Genomic DNA, 13,031 nt, shown 5'->3' with positions numbered 1-13,031 from the left:
CAGACTGATACACATGAAAATGGAGAAAACAAAGAAAATGTAAAGAATGCAAACAGAAAATTACCATAATTCTATCACAGACACTAGTGAAATATTTGGAGGTAATTTTTCCTCATCTTTTAAAACATATAAAGAATATTTTCTTTTATCAATGAGTGTGAATGTCAGACTGTGTTGAGTATTGCATGAACAATGAATCTTGGAACACTGAAAAAATAAAATAAGATTAAAAAAAAAAAATACCAGCCAGAGTTTGGGGATGTTGGGGTTGCATGAGGGAGAGCTTGTGGTGATGGGATCTTTATCTGCTTTATTGCAGTGACAGTTACAGGAATCCACATGTGCTATAAAATGTCACAGAACTATGCATGTGCTGTGCTGATGTCAGGTTCTTGGTTTGCATATTTGATTATTGTTACATAAAAATACATAAATACATAAAATGTATCTTTTGCAGGAAGCCAGGGGAAGGTCCTCTAGGTATTGTTTTTGAAATTTACTGTCAATCTCTGTTTACTTCAAAATAAAACTTTAGAAATAAGTCTGTGAGTAGATAATCACTAGATAAAAAATGATCTGTTCAGTCTGAACCATAGACCTCTAGGGGCCAAAACACTAGAGGAATTATCTTCATAGAAAATTATTTGTGAGGTCTTCCTATATCAAAAAGGTAGAAACCGTTGAGGCTTTCAGTAGGAATACTAGAAAGGCTGAGGAAATACTTAAAAAGAGAAGTGTGAGTTTCGGAGATGTTCATGATGGGGAAACACAGGGCAAGGAAGCATCCAGACTAGCTGTTTACCAAGTAGCTCATCTAGATAAGTAAACAGGAAGTCTTTTCAGCACATCCAGACCAAGAGCAGATGGTATCCTCCATAGCTGGGCTCACTGGTGTCTGCACCATGAGGAACGGGCATCTATGGTTGCTGCCAGGTAGGCAGAATTACAACAATGGTGATAGGACAATTAAAGCTACCCAGAAACTATCCAGTTTGAGAATTCTCTCTGCTCTTTGCTTTATTTCTAGCTTTTGCTCTATTTCTTCTTCTTTTTTTTTTTCACTCTGTAAGCATAAACAAGGAAAAAGTTTTAATGCTATTAATTATATTAAATTCTCAAAGAAGAAAGTAGTTGGAACTTATTTCTAGGGCGATTTTTAGAACTTATCAGAGCTTTCTCATTTTCTGGCCTATATGAGACCTGGTTCTCCAGAGAAACAGAACCAAGTTTTGGCATATTACATATTTGTATAAAGATGTGTATATGTATATGTGTATGCGTGTGTGTATAGACAGATGAGAAAAATGTATTAGTTTAAGAAATTGTTTTATGAGATTGTTGAAGTTAGAAAGTCCAAAATCTGTAGGGCAGGCTGGAACCCCATGGATGTTTCCAAGGACATTGATGTTGATCTTAAGTCTGAAGTCAGTCAGAAGCAGAATTCTCTTTCTTGGAGGAGGTCAGTCTTTTTAGCGCTTAAGGTCTTCAACTGATTAGACGAGGCCCACCCAGAGTGTCTGCGTTACTGAGTCTACTGATTTCACTGTTAATCTCATTTAAATAACCACCTTCATAGCAGCATCATGCTTCCCATGAGTGGAATGACAGACTCTGACAGGTAATCAGGTGATTGCCTGTAGGACAGATTCCTTCACACCTGCAGTTGTTTCCATACCATGAAGCCGGTCCAGTGACTCATCACTCAGGACCAGATTAAGAGATAAAGGGAAAGGCTGTGCCCCCAGTACACTGTAGGACAGCCAGGAGCTCACTTTGAAGGAACCAGAGAAGCCATGGATGCTGCACCTGGAGAAGCCACTTAACCAGGAGATGGTGGCTCCAACTGCTAGTGTGATAGTTCCTACCCCTCACCGGTCATCAGCTCCCTGTCTTGTGATGCTAGGGCTCCCTACCCATCCAGTATGACTGTGAGCTGGGACTCAGACTTGGAGTTGGCTGACTCCCAAACCCATGTTCTTCTTGTGTGCCCCAAAACATGTGGGTTAAACAGGGGGAAGTCATCCTGGAGGAGAAATCCTCAAAGTAGATTTCTGCCATTACCAGAGAAAATAAGACCTGGCTATGGGCAGAGCACACCAATCTGTGGACTTTGTACTTCAAGATTTACCCTCTCCATGGTGCCTGGGTGACCCAGTCAGTTAAGCATCTGCCTTCAGCTCAGATCATGGTCCCTGGGTCCTGGGATTGAGCCGTGTCAGGCTCCCTGCTATGTGGGGAGTTTGCTTCTCCCTCTCTCTCTGCCCCTCCCCCAGCTTGTGCTCTCTCTACTCTCTCTAAAATAAATAAATATTTATTAAGAAAGTATTTAACCCCTCCATTGGGAGAGGCTGGAATTTCTGTGTTGTGTCCCTGACATCACCTCTGTATATTCCGTGCCCTTAACTGTAGTTCTGAGGCTCCATGATGGTGCCTGTTAGTGACTGACTCCGCAGGGAGTCTGAGGAGAGGGAGGGAAGAAGACTGGTTCTCTAATCTTCATGAATCTCTAGAGCCTTGGGAGGGCCATGGGCTGCAGGATCAGAGCCACTTCCTAGGATGAAATGGCCCTGAGGACAAGGGTTGAAACTGGAGCTCCATCTCGTTTCTTCATCATATCTCTGTTTTTTTCTGCTCCAGGACTCTTGATGCTGCTGCTGTTGCCATTGAGAGCTGCAGCCCAGAAGACTAGTGGTAAGTCTGCCCAGCCAACCCCACTGGTGACAGAAGCTGGGGAGTGCATGAAAGGGTCTGGGTCCTCAAATGAACAAGGGGAAAAGGGGGGGCATATCTTCAGGTGAGGTTCTGGTCTTCTGGAGATAACAGAGACTATTTCTACATCCCCAAATGTCCAGAACTTTCTGTCCATTCCTCTTTCAATGGCAGCCGTCCCTCTCCTTCCTCCAACTCACCTCCTCTCCCCCAGATGGCTGCTGACTCCATTCATTTCTTGACTCCTCCTTCTGACTATGGTCTCTGTCCCCAAACCTCTGCCTCTACAGATTGTGCTCGCTGGTGCCCTCCAAACTCCACGTGTGTCAATGCCACTGCCTGTCGCTGCTCCCCAGGATTCAGTTCTTCATCTGGGGTGATCTTCACCAGCTTGTTGGAGAGCTGTGATGGTACAGGGGCTTGGGATGGTGGTGGGGCATGGAGCTGGGTGTGGGGGGAGATGTGTTCTCTCTGTGTCTCAGTTTGCTTGTCTGTAAATTGCAGACAATCATTGTACCTACCCCCCATGGATGGAGTAAGATTTAAAATTCATGTGTGTGAAGAACAGGTAAAGACTAGTACAGACCAGACTGTCAAACACAAGCTATTTATCATGGTCACTATTATTATTACTGTGATTATTCTCATAGCACAAGGAAAGGAAGAAGTGGAAGAAACAAGAGAACAATCAACCAGTATCTGGAAGATTAGACTCCATCTAGTGGGAGCTTACTGGGAATAGTTATTCCTGATACCTTTGAAAAGTTAAGAAAAAAAATACCCTAAATTTTCCCGGTAGTTTGTATAGTGGACTTATGGGTGATTTTCTTTATTTTCATTTTTTTTTTATTTTCAGCATAACAGTATTCATTGTTTTTGTACCACACCCAGCGCTCCATGTAATCCGTGCCCTTTACAATACCCACCACCTGGATCCCCCAACCTCCCAACCCCCGCCCCTTCAAAACCCTCAGATTGTTTTTCAGAGTCCATAGTCTCTCATGGTTCACCTCCCCTTCCAATTTCCCTCAACGCCCTTCTCCTCTCCATCTCCCCTTGTCCTCCATGCTATTTGTTATGCTCCACAAATAAGTGAAACCATATGATAATTGACTCTCTCTGCTTGACTTATTTCACTCAGCATAATCTCTTCCAGTCCCGTCCATGTTGCTACAAAAGTTGGGTATTCATCCTTTCTGATGGAGGCATAATACTCCATAGTGTATATGGACCACATCTTCCTTATCCATTCGTTCGTTGAAGGGCATCTTGGTTCTTCCCACAGTTTGGCGACCGTGGCCATTGCTGCTATGAACATTGGGGTACAGATGGCCCTTCTTTTCACTCCATCTGTATCTTTGGGGTAAATACCCAGTAGGGCAATTGCAGGGTCATAAGGAAGTTCTATTTTTAATTTCTTGAGGAATCTCCACACTGTTCTCCAAAGAGGTTGCACCAACTTGCATTCCCACCAACAGTGTAAGAGGGTTCCCCTTTCTCCACAACATCTCCAACACATGTTGTTTCCTGTATTGCTAATTTTGGCCATTCTAACTGGTGTAAGGTGTATCTCAATGCGGTTTTAATTTGAATCTCACTGATGGCTAGTGATGATGAACATTTTTTCATGTGTCTGATAGCCATCTGTATGTCTTCATTGGAGAAGTGTCGGTTCATGTCTTCTTCCCATTTTTTGACATGATTATCTGTTTTGTGTGTGTTGAGTTTCAGGAGTTCTTTATAGATCCTGGATATCAATCTTTTGTCTGTACTGTCATTTGCAAATATCTTCTCCCATTCCGTGGGTTGTCTCTTTGTTTTCTTGACTGTTTCCTTTGCTGTGCAGAAGCTTTTGATTTTGATGAAGTCCCAGAAGTTCATCTTCGCTTTTGTTTCCTTTGCCTTTGGAGACATATCTTGAAAAAAGTTGCTGTGGCTGATATCGATGAGATTACTGTCTATGTTCTCCTCTAGGATTCTGATGGATTCCTGTCTCACGTTGAGGTCTTTTATCCATTTAGAGTTTATCTTTGTGTACGGTGTAAGAGAATGGTCGAGTTTCATTCTTCTACATATAGCTGCCCAGTTTTCCCAGCACCATTTATTGAAGAGACTGTCTTTTTTCCACTGTATATTTTTTCCTGTTTTGTTGAAGATTAACTGACCATAGAGTTGAGGGTCCATATCTGGGCTCTCTACTCTGTTCCACTGGTCTATGTGTCTGTTTTTATGCCAGTACCATGCTGTCTTGGGGATCACAGCTTTGTAGTAAAGCTTGAAATCAGGCAATGTGATACACCCAGTTTTATTTTTGTTGTTCAACATTTCCTTAGCGATCCGGGGTCTCTTCTGGTTCCATACAAATTTCTGGATAATTTGCTCCAGCTCTTTGAAGAATACCGGTGGAATTTTGATTGGAATGGCATTAAAAGTATAGATTGCTCTAGGCAGTAGAGACATTTTAACAATGTTTATTCTTCTGATCCAAGAGCATGGAATGGCCTTCCATCTTTTTGTGTCTTCTTCAATTTCTTTCATGAGTGTTCTGTAGTTCCTTGAGTACAGATCCTTTACCTCTTTGGTTAGGTTTATTCCCAGGTATCTTATGGTTCTTGGTGCTATAGTAAATGGAATCGATTCTCTAATTTCCCTTCCTGTATTTTCATTGTTAGTGTATAAGAAAGCCACTGATTTCTGTACATTGACTTTGCATCCTGCCACTTTACTGAATTGCTGTATGAGTTCTAGTAGTTTGGGGGTGGAGTCTTTTGGGTTTTCCATATAAAGAATCATGTCATCTGCGAAGAGAGAGAGTTTGACTTCTTCATTGCCAATTTGGATACCTTTTATTTCTCTTTGTTGTCTGATTGCTGTTGCTAGGACTTCTAATACTATGTTGAACAAGAGTGGTGAGAGTGGGCATCCTTGTCGTGTTCCTGATCTCAACGGGAAGGCTGCAAGCTTTTTCCCATTGAGGATGATATTTGCTGTGGGTTTTTCATAGATAGATTTGATCAAGTTCAGGAATGTTCCCTCTCTCCCTATACTTTGAAGCGTTTTAATGAGGAACGGATGCTGGATTTTGTCAAATGTTTTTTCTGCATCAATTGAGAGGACCATGGGGTTCTTCCCTCTTTTCTTATTAATTTGTTCTATCACATTGATTGATTTGCGAATGTTGAACCATCCTTGTAGCCCAGGAATGAATCCCACTTGGTCAAGGTGGATAATCTTTTTAATGTGCTGTTGGATCCTGTTTGCTAGGATCTTGTTGAGAATCTTAGCATCCATATTCATCAGTGATATTGGTCTGAAATTCTCCTTTTTGGTAGGGTCTTTGCCTGGTTTGGGGATCAGGGTAATGCTGGCTTCATAGAAAGAGTCTGGAAGTTTTCCTTCTGCTTTCATTTTTTGAAACAGCTTCAGGAGAATAGGTGTTATTTCTTCTTTGAAAGTTTGGTAGAATTCCCCAGGGAATCCGTCAAGTCCTGGGCTCTTGTTTTTTGGGAGGTTTTTGATCACTGCTTCAATCTCGTTACTAGATATCGGTTTATTTAGGTTGTTGATTTCTTCCTGGTTCAATTTTGGGAGTTTATCGTTTTCCAGGAATGCATCCATTTCATCTAGGTTGCTTAGCTTATTGGCATCTAACTGTTGATAATAACTTCTGATGATTGTTTCTACTTCCTTGGTGTTAGTTGTGATCTCTCCCTTTTCATTCATAATTTTATGAATTTGGGCTTTCTCTCTTTTCTTTTGGATTAGTGTGGCCAATGGTTTATCGATCTTATTGATTCTTATTTTCATTTTTTTACATTTTCTTTCTCTTCTAAGTATCCATGTTCCATTTAACATTTGGGGGAAAGTAAATTTTTAAAAAATCTTATTTTATTTAAATTCAATTAATTAACATATGTTGCATTATTAGTTTCAGAGGTAGAGTTCAGTGATTCATCAATTGTATATAACATCCAGTGCTCATTACATCACATACCCTCCTTAATACCCATCACAAATTTACCCCATCCCCACCCTCTCTCCTCCAGCAACCCTCAGTTTGTTTCTTATGATAAAGGGTCTCTTATGATTTGTCTCTCTGATTTTATCTTGTTTTTTCTCTCCCTTCTCCTCTCCTCCTCTGTTTTTTTCTTAACTTCTACATTTGAGTGAAATCATATGATAATTATCTTTCTCTGATTTTATTTTGCTTATTTTGCTTATCATAATGCCCTCAAGTTCCATCCATGTTGTTACAAATGACAAGATTAATTTTTTTGAGATATCTCTATCATCTATCTATCTATATCTGTCATCTATCTATCTCACATCTTTTATTATCCATTCATATGTCAATGGACATCTGGGCTCTTTCCTTATCTTGACTATGGGAGACACTTCTGCTATAAACATTGGGGTACACATGCCCTTTCAGATGACTACATTCATATCTTTGGGGTAGACCTAGTAGTACAATTGTTGGGTTGTAGGGTAGCTCTATTTTCAACTTTTTGAGGCACCTCCATACTATGTTCCAGAGTGGCTGTAGCAGCTTGCATTCCCACCAACAGTATAAGAGAGTTCCTCTTTCTCAGCATCCTTACCAACATTTGTCTTTTCCTGAGTTGTTAATTGTAGCCATTTTGATGGGTGTGAGGTGGTATCTCATTATGGTTTTGATTTGTATTTCCCCGATGCTGAGTCATGTTGAGCATTTTTTTATATGTCTGTTGGCCATTTGTCTTCATTGGAGAAATATCTATTCATGACTTCTGCCCATTTCTTGACTGGATTATTTGTTTTTTTGGGTGTTGAGTTTGATAAGTTCTTTATAGATTTTGGGCACTAACCCTTTATCTGATAAGACATTTGCAAATATCTTCTCCCATTTTGTCAGTTGTCTTTTGGTTTTGTGTACTGTTTCCTTTGCTCTGCAAAAGCTTTTTATCTTGATGAAATCCTAATAATTCATTTTTGCCTTTGTTTACCCCACCTTCAGTGAAGTGTCTAGAAAAAGTTGTTGTGGCAGATGTCAAAAGGTTGTTGCCTGTGTTCTCCTCTAGGATTTTGATGGGTTCCTATCTCACCTTATGTCTTTTATCCATTTTGTGTGTAGTGTCAGAAAGTGGTCCAGTTTCATTCTTCTGAATGTGGCTGTCCAATTTTCCCAACACCATTTGTTGAAGAGACTGTCTTTTTCCCATTGAATATTCTTTACTGCTTTGTCCCATTTCTGGGTTCTTTACTCTGTTCCATTGTTCTATGTGTCTGTTTTTGTGCCAGTACTATAGTGTCTTGATGATTACAGCTTTGTAATATAACCTGAGGTCAGGCATTGTGATGCCTCCAGTTTTGGTTCCCTTTTCAACATTTCTTTGGCTGTTCAGGGACTTTTCTGGTTCAGTATAAGTTTTAGAATTGTTTGTTACGGCTCTGTGAAAAATGTTGATAGTATTTTGGTAGGGATTGTATTGAATGTGTAGTTTGCTGTAGGTAGCATATACATTTAAACAATATTTTTCTTCCAATCTATGAGCATGAAATGTTTTTCCACTTGTTAATGTCTTCCTCAATTTCTTTCATAAGTGTTCTGTAGTTTTCAGAGTACAGATACTTTGCCTCTTTGGTTAGGTTTATTACTAGGTATCTTATGGTTTTTGGTGCAGTTGTAAATGGGATGGATTCCTTAATTTCTCTCTTCTTTCTCATTGTTAGTGTATAGAATTGTAAGTGATTTCTCTGTATTGATTTTATATCCTGCCACTTGGCTGAATTGCTGTATGAGTTCTAGTAATTTGGGGGTGGAGTCTTTTGGGTTTTCCACATAAAGTATCATGTTATCTGTGAAGAAAGAGAGTTTGACTTCTTTGCCAATTTGGATGCCTTTTATTTCTTTTTGTTCTCTGAGTGACTGCTGAGGCTAGCACTTCATGTACTATGTTGGACAGCTGTAGTGAGAGTGGGAATCCCTGTCATGTTCCTGACCTTAAGGGAAAAGCTCTCAGTTTTTCCTTGTTGAGAATGATATTTGCTGTGGGCTTTTCATATATTGCTTTTATGATATTGAGGTATGTTCCCTCTATCCCTATACCATGGAGAGTTTTAATCAAGAAAGGATCCTGTACTTTGTCAAATGCTTTATCTGCAACCATTGAGAGGAGCATATGGTTATTCTCTTTTCTTTTATTAATCTGGTGTATCACACATTGACTGATTGATGCATATTGAACCACACTTCAGTTGAGGAATAAATCCCATTGGTTGTGGTGAATAATCCTTTAATGTACTGTTGGATCTTATTCGTCAGTAGATTGGGGAGAATTTTTTTGGGGGGAGTATATATATTTTTAATTAACATATAATGTATTATTTGCCCCAGGGGTATAGGTCTGTGAATCATCAGGTTTACACATTTTATAGCACTCACCATAGCACATACTCTCCCCAATGTCCATAACCCAGCCACCCTATCCCTACCCCTTCCTCCACCTCCCAGCAACCCTCAGTTTGTTTCATGAGATTGAGTCTCATGATTTGTTTCCCTCCCTACCCCCCATGACCCCCTCCCTGCCTCTCAAATTCCTCATATCAGAGAGATCATATAATTGTCTTTCTCTGATTGACTTATTTGCTTAGCATGATACCTTCTACATCATTGATACCCTTCCATGATACCCTTGGTATCATGGCATGATCCATTTTGAGGTATCAAGGTATGATACTCTTCCATCTATGTCATTTCAAATGGCAAGATTTCGTTTTTTTCATGGCTGCATAGTATTCCATTGTATATATATATATATACCACATCTTCTTTACCCATTCATCTGTTGATGGACATCTAGATTCTTTTCATAGTTTGGCTATTGTGGACATTGCTGCTATAAACATTCGGGTGCATGTGCCCCTTTGGGTCACTATATTTTTATCTTTAGGGCAAATACCCAGTAGTGTGGTTGCTGGATCATAGGGTAGCTCTATTTCCAACTTTTTGAGGAACTTCCATACTGTTTTCCAGAGTGGCTGCACCAGCTTGTATTCCCACCAACAGCATAGGAAGGTTCTTGGGGAGAATTTTATATCCATGTTTATTAGGGACGTTGGTCTGCAATTCTCCTTTTTTGGTGGGGTCTTTTTCTTGTTTTGGGATCAAGGTAATGCTGGCTTCATTAAAAGAATTTAGAAATTTTCCTTCCATTTCAATTTTTGAAACAGCTTTAGAAGATAGGTATTATTTCTTCTTTAAATCTTTGGTAGAATTCCCAAAGGAAGATACCAGCCCTGGAGTGTTGTTCTTTGGGACATTTTTTGATTACTGTTTCAATTTCCTTGCTGGGTCTGTTCAGGTTTTCTATTTTCTTCCTGTTTCAGTTTTGGTAGTTTTTACGTTTCTAGGAATGCATCAATTTCTTCCAGTTTACTTAATTTGTCGGCATAGAGTTGTAGATAATATGTTCTTATAATTGCATTTCTTTGGTGTTGGTTGGATCAATCCTCTTTCAGTCATGATTTTATTAATTTGGGTCTTTTCTCCTTTCTTTTCCAATAGTTTAGGTATTCAAGTTTTTCAGTTTTATTAATTCTTTCAGGACTTTATTAATCATTAATTCTTTCAAAGAATCAGTTCCTAGTTTTGTTCATCTGTTCTACTGTACTTTTGGTTTCTATTTCATTCACTTCTGCTCTAATCTTTATTAATTTTCTTCTCCTGCTAGGTTTAGGCTTTACTTGATACTTTTTCTTCAGCTCTTTTAGGTGTAAGTTTAGGTTGTGTGTTTGAACCTTTTCTTGTTTCTTGAGAAAGTCGTGTAGTGCTGTGTACTTCCCTCTTAAGACCACCTTTGCAGCATCCTAAAGTTCTTGAAGGCTGTGTTTTCATTTTCATTTGCTCCCATGTATTTTAAAAATTCTTCTTTAATTTCCTAGTTGAACCATTCATTTTTTAATAGGATGCTTTTTAAATCCATGTATTTGTGTTTCTTCCAAATTTCCTCTTGTGATTGAATTAAGTTTTAAAGCATTATGATCTGAAGATTGGCAGGGAATAATCCTAATTGTATTGGTTGGACATGATTCTTGACCCAGTGTGTGATCTATTCTGGAGAATGTTCCATATGCACCTGAGAAGAATGAGTATGCTGTTGATTAAGGATAGAATGCTCTATAAATGTTTGTGAAGTCCATCTGGTCCAGTGTGTCATTCAAAGCTCTTGTTTTCTTGTTGATCTTCTGTTTAGGTAATCTGTCCATTGCTTTGAGTGGAGTGTTAAAGTCCCTTACTATTCTTGTATTATTATCAATGTATTTGTACAGCTTTTTACTTATTAGTTTATAAAATTGGCTACTCCCAAGTTAGGGGGATTAAATATTTAAAATTGTTATATCTTCTTCTTGGATAGACCCTTTAATTATGATATAAAGTTCTTCTTCATATCTTATTACAGTCTTTGGTTTAAAATATAGTTTTTATAATACAAAGTTTGCTACCATAGCTTTCTTTTGATGTCCATTAGCATGATAAATGGTTTTCCACCTCCTCAACTTTCAATCTGGAAGAGTCTTTGGGTCTAAAATGAGCCTCTTGTAGACAGACTTATGGCTAGGTCTTGCTTTTTTATCCCATCTGATACCCTGTGTCTTTTGATTGGGGATTTTAGCCCATTTACATTCAGAGTAATTACTGAAAGATATGAATTTAGTGCCATTGTATTACCTGTAAAGTCCCTTTTTCTGTGTATTGTCTCTGTTCTTTTCTGGTCTTCATTACTTTTGGGCTCTCTTTTCGCTTAAAAGATCCCCTTTAAGGGAGCGCCTGGGTGGCTCAGTGGGTTAGGCCGCTGCCTTCGGCTCAGGTCATGATCCCAGGTCCTGGGTTCGAGCCCCACATCGGGCTTTCTGCTCAGCAGGGAGCCTGCTTCCTCCTCTCTCTCTGCCTGCCTCTCTGCTTACTTGTGATTTCTCTCTGTCAAATAAATAAATAAAATCTTTAAAAAAAAAAGATCCCCTTTAATACTTCTTGCAGGGCTGGTTTAGTGATCAAAAAAAAAATTTTTTTTTCTAGGTTTCTGTTTGTCCTGGAAGCACTTTATCTCTCCTTCTATTCTGAATGACAGCCTTGCTGGATAAAGCCTTAGTGCATATTTTTCTCATTTAGCACCCTGAATATATCATGTCAGTCTTTTCTGGCCTACCAGTGCTCTGTGGATAGGTCTGCTGCCAGCCTACGTTTCTACTCTTATAAGTTCAGGACCTTTTGCCCAAGGTGCTTTCAGGAATTTCTCTTTATCTCTGAAATTTGCCAGCTTCAGTATTATATGTCAAGTTGTTGACCTATTTTTATTGATTTTGAATACTCCTGGACTTGAATGCCTGTTTATTTCCCCAGAATAAGGAAGTTCTCAGCTGTAATTTGCTCAAATAACCTTCCGCTCCTCCATTTCTCTTCCTCTGGGACACCAATTATTCTAACATTGTTTAGCTTTATTGCATCACTGATGTCTGGAATCCTCCCCTTGTGATCCAGTAGTTGTTTATCTCTCTTTTTTTCAGTTTCTTTATTCTCCATAATTTTATCTTCTATAACATTGATTCTCTCTTCTGCCTCATTTATTCTGCAGTCAGAGCATCCATCAATGATTGCATCTCATTAATAGCCTTTTTTATTTCAGCTTGATTAGATTTTAGTTCCTTTATTTCTCCAGAACCCTTTCTCTAATGTCTTCTGTGCTTTTTTCAAGCCCAGCTAGTGTCTTTATAATCATTATTTTAAATTGTAGTTCCTACATTTTTTAATATCCATATTCATTAAGTCCCTGGTAGTGACTACTGCCTTTGTTCTTTTCTTGTGGTGAGTTCTTCTGTCTTGTCATTCCTGCAAAAAGTGGTCTCTTTTTTATTTGTAGACTTGCAGCAATTCTTTTTTAAAATCTCTGGTTCATTTGCAGGTGTTCAGAATAATTTGATAGCTATGTAGCTGAATTCCAGGCAAAACGAGGGTCCCTTATTCCTCTGCCATCTTCCTCTTCTCCTTGGGAGGAAAGTAAATTTTATCATTAAAAGAAAGGTGTTGTGACTCCTGCCCAGCCCTTCTATGCCCAAGAGGTATCCCTAATGGATTCCCCTGCATTTGCATTTGTGTCTCATGGAGACTCGTGGCTGGGTGAGCATGGCAAGGAGCCCTGCTGATGGTGTGCCTAGAAACCAGCTCCTTCCTGGGAGCACATCTATCAGGTGGAGAATTTCTCATTCTCATTCTTCCCCTCACACATGCCTCATTCCCACTTGTGCCTCACTTCACTCCACCCCACTCCACAACCATGAAGGCT

At 39.3% G+C, this 13,031-nt stretch overlaps 1 protein-coding gene across 1 annotated transcript in view; it reads left to right on the top strand.

The window, feature by feature from the left end:
- The first annotated feature begins 869 nt into the window (after window positions 1-869).
- Window positions 870-13,031, top strand: part of LOC111162536 (adhesion G protein-coupled receptor E2) — a 42,225-nt gene continuing 30,063 nt past the window's right edge. The window contains 3 exon segments of the mRNA XM_022527025.1: window positions 870-933; window positions 2,638-2,691; window positions 3,000-3,119. Coding sequence (XP_022382733.1) covers window positions 903-933; window positions 2,638-2,691; window positions 3,000-3,119 — 205 coding nt within the window. The 5' untranslated portion in view covers window positions 870-902.

This window comes from Enhydra lutris, unplaced genomic scaffold, assembly GCF_002288905.1.
Source record: "Enhydra lutris kenyoni isolate GAN:26980312 unplaced genomic scaffold, ASM228890v2 scaffoldscaffold92, whole genome shotgun sequence".
Taxonomy (NCBI): Eukaryota; Metazoa; Chordata; class Mammalia; order Carnivora; family Mustelidae; genus Enhydra; species Enhydra lutris.
This window is presented reverse-complemented; position numbering and strand designations above follow the sequence as displayed.